This window comes from Cebus imitator, unplaced genomic scaffold, assembly GCF_001604975.1.
Source record: "Cebus imitator isolate Cc_AM_T3 unplaced genomic scaffold, Cebus_imitator-1.0 Scaffold8, whole genome shotgun sequence".
NCBI lineage: Eukaryota > Metazoa > Chordata > Mammalia > Primates > Cebidae > Cebus > Cebus imitator.
This window is the reverse complement of record NW_016107323.1, coordinates 5,623,365-5,625,968: the sequence shown is the minus strand read 5'-3', so window position 1 is coordinate 5,625,968 and position 2,604 is coordinate 5,623,365. Positions and strand designations below refer to the sequence as shown.

At 55.6% G+C, this 2,604-nt stretch overlaps 1 protein-coding gene across 9 annotated transcripts in view; it reads left to right on the top strand.

Moving 5' to 3' along the window:
* The window catches only part of SELPLG (selectin P ligand), a 12,486-nt gene extending 10,997 nt beyond the window's left edge, over nt 1-1,489 (top strand). For 8 of the 9 annotated variants that reach the window (XM_017541288.2, XM_017541317.2, XM_017541332.2 and 5 more), the window contains one exon: nt 4-1,489. In XM_017541288.2, the coding sequence (XP_017396777.1) occupies nt 4-672 (669 nt within the window). In that variant the 3' untranslated portion in view covers nt 673-1,489. The remainder of the gene's footprint in view (nt 1-3) is intronic. The other variant, XM_017541323.2, reaches the window with a different exon arrangement.
* Nucleotides 1,490-2,604: the final 1,115 nt, after the last annotated feature.

Sequence of the window (2,604 nt, the reverse complement as noted above, 5' to 3'; positions counted from 1 at the left end):
GAGGCACAGACCACTCAACCGGCAGCCACAGAGGCACAGACCACTCAACCGGCAGCCACAGAGGCACAGACCACTCAACCAGCAGTCATGGAGGCACAGACCACTCCATCGGTGACCACAGAGGCACAGACCACTCCATTGGTGGCCACAGAGGCACAGACCACTCCACCAGCAGCCATGCAGGCCCTGTCCACAGAACCCAATGCCACAGAGGCCCTGTCCACAGAGCCTAATGCTACAGAGCCCCTGTCCACAGAACCTACTACCAAAAGGGGTCTGATCATGCCCTTTCCTGCATCCTCTGTTACTCCCAAGGGCATCCCCATGGCAGCCAGCAATTTGTCCACCAGCCACCCAGTGGGGGCCCCAGACCATATCTCTGTGAAGCAATGCCTCTTGGCCATCCTCGTCTTGGCAATGGTGGCCACTGTCTTCCTCGTGTGCACTGTGGTGCTGGCAGTCCGCCTTTCCCGCAAGAGCCACATGTACCCCGTGCGTAATTACTCCCCCACCGAGATGGTCTGCATCTCCTCCCTGCTGCCTGACGGGGGTGAGGGCCCCCCCGCCACAGCCAATGGGGGCCTGCCCAAGGCCAAGAGCCAGGGCCTGATGCCAGAACCTGGGGAGGACCATGAGGGGGACAACCTCACCCTGCACAGCTTCCTCCCTTAGCTCCCTCTGCCATCTGTTTCGGCAAGACCCCAGCCTCCACAGTCTCTCCTCGGCCACCCCTGGGTACCCGGACCTCATTCCACAGCTCTGGGCTTCCTCGGAGACCCCTGGGGATGGGGATCTTCAGGGAAGGAACCCTGGCTGCCCAAGCAGGACAAGAGCAGCCAAGGTCTTTGGGCCAAGCAGACTGGCAGGTGGCCACCTCTTTCCTCCCTCCTTGAATGAAGCCCGGTCACTTCCCAGCCACCTACAGGCCACATTTCAGCCAAGGGCGGGGGTAGGAGGCCATTTATTCAAGAGAGAGTCTCTCCTTTTTCCTATCCCCGTCTTCTCTGGGTCCCTCTCATGTCTCCCGTGGCTCTCTCCGATTCTCCAGGTCACTGGAGTCTCATCCCACATACCCAAGGAAGATCGAGTTCTCCCACCCCACCCACAGCGCCATTTTCTTCTGGTTGCCATGGTCACCAAACTGGTAGGGGACATTCTAGGGGAGGAGTACTGAGGAGTGACAGACTCCTGAGGCTGTTTCCTGCTGCTCCTCCAACCTGGGCAGCTGGGGTCTTCTTGGGCACCTCTCTGGGAAAACCCAGGGTGAGGCTCAGCCTGTGAGGGCTGGGATGGCTTTGGCAAGCCCGAGGGCAGATCTTTCTTTTGGACTGGGTGGACCAAGGAGCTTCCATCTAGGGACAAGTGACCCCTAGCCGTCCTCTCCCACCTCCCCCCGTGGCCACTTTCTAGGGTGGGCTCTGTCTTGTTCACTGCAGTATCCCAACTGCAGGCACAACGCAGACACTCAATAAATGTGTGATGGACAAACGATGGCTGAATCCTTCAAGGTATCAAGGCTGTCTCCTTCAGGCAGCCTTCCTAGAATTCTCCATCCCTCAGTGCAGGGTGGGGATTGGTCCTCTGCTGTCTGCCTTCAGCCTCCAGCGCCCATGGCCTCTGTCATGGGATATTATGTTGATTTCAGTTTTGCCTCTTGGACATCAGGGACATCTTGTACATCCTTGGGTGGCCAGGAAAAGTTCAGGCTGTGGGGTGGGGGGCAAAGGACCACTGGTGGTCCCCACCAGTGACCACTTTATTTGACTTCTCCCATGACCCAGTTTTGGCCACAGAATTTGGTTTTCCCCAAATCTCAGACCAATATCTCCCTAAACATCAATCTATCCTCCTGTTAAAGAAAAAAAGTGACTCAATGATACTTGTTACACATGGTAAGGAAGACTTTGTTCAAGGTGAGGGGAGCCCTTTCCATCACTGCAGGGACTGCAGGTATGGGATTTTGCAGTGGGGGCGAGTTTGGGCTCAGCCCCGAGTACAATAGGGGAAGTGGGACTGGTCACCCGGAAGCAGGGTTGGAGGTCTGCGGTTGAAAATTATCAAGACGAAACATCGGAGGAAAGGGAATTCTGGCTAAACTGACCTAACAAGATTCTTGCTGGAGACAGGCTACGGTGCTCAGACATCGCCTGGGGATGGTGACAGATGTGGAACTTGATCAGATATGGTGTAGAGGGGGAGGGTTGTTGCTAAACTGACTTAGCAGAGTTCTTGTTAGAACTGGCTTTTATTTTATTTATTTTTTGAGTTGGAGTTTCGCTCTGTCGACCAGGCTAGAGTACAATGATGCGATCTCAACTCACTGCAACCTCCGCCTCCGGGGTTCAAGCAATTCTCCTACCTCAGCCTCCGAGTAGCTGGGATTACAGGCGCATGCCACCACCCCTGGCTAATTTTGTATTTTTAGTAGAGATGGGGTTTCTCCATGTTGGTCAGGCTGGTCTCGAACTCCCAACCTCAGGTGATCCACCCACCTCGGCCTCCCAAAGTGCTGGGATTACGGGCATGAGCCACCGTGCCTGGCCTAGAACTGAATTTTACAAGAAAGTGCACAAATGGGCTTAGGAGAGGACTCAGGGGCCTGAC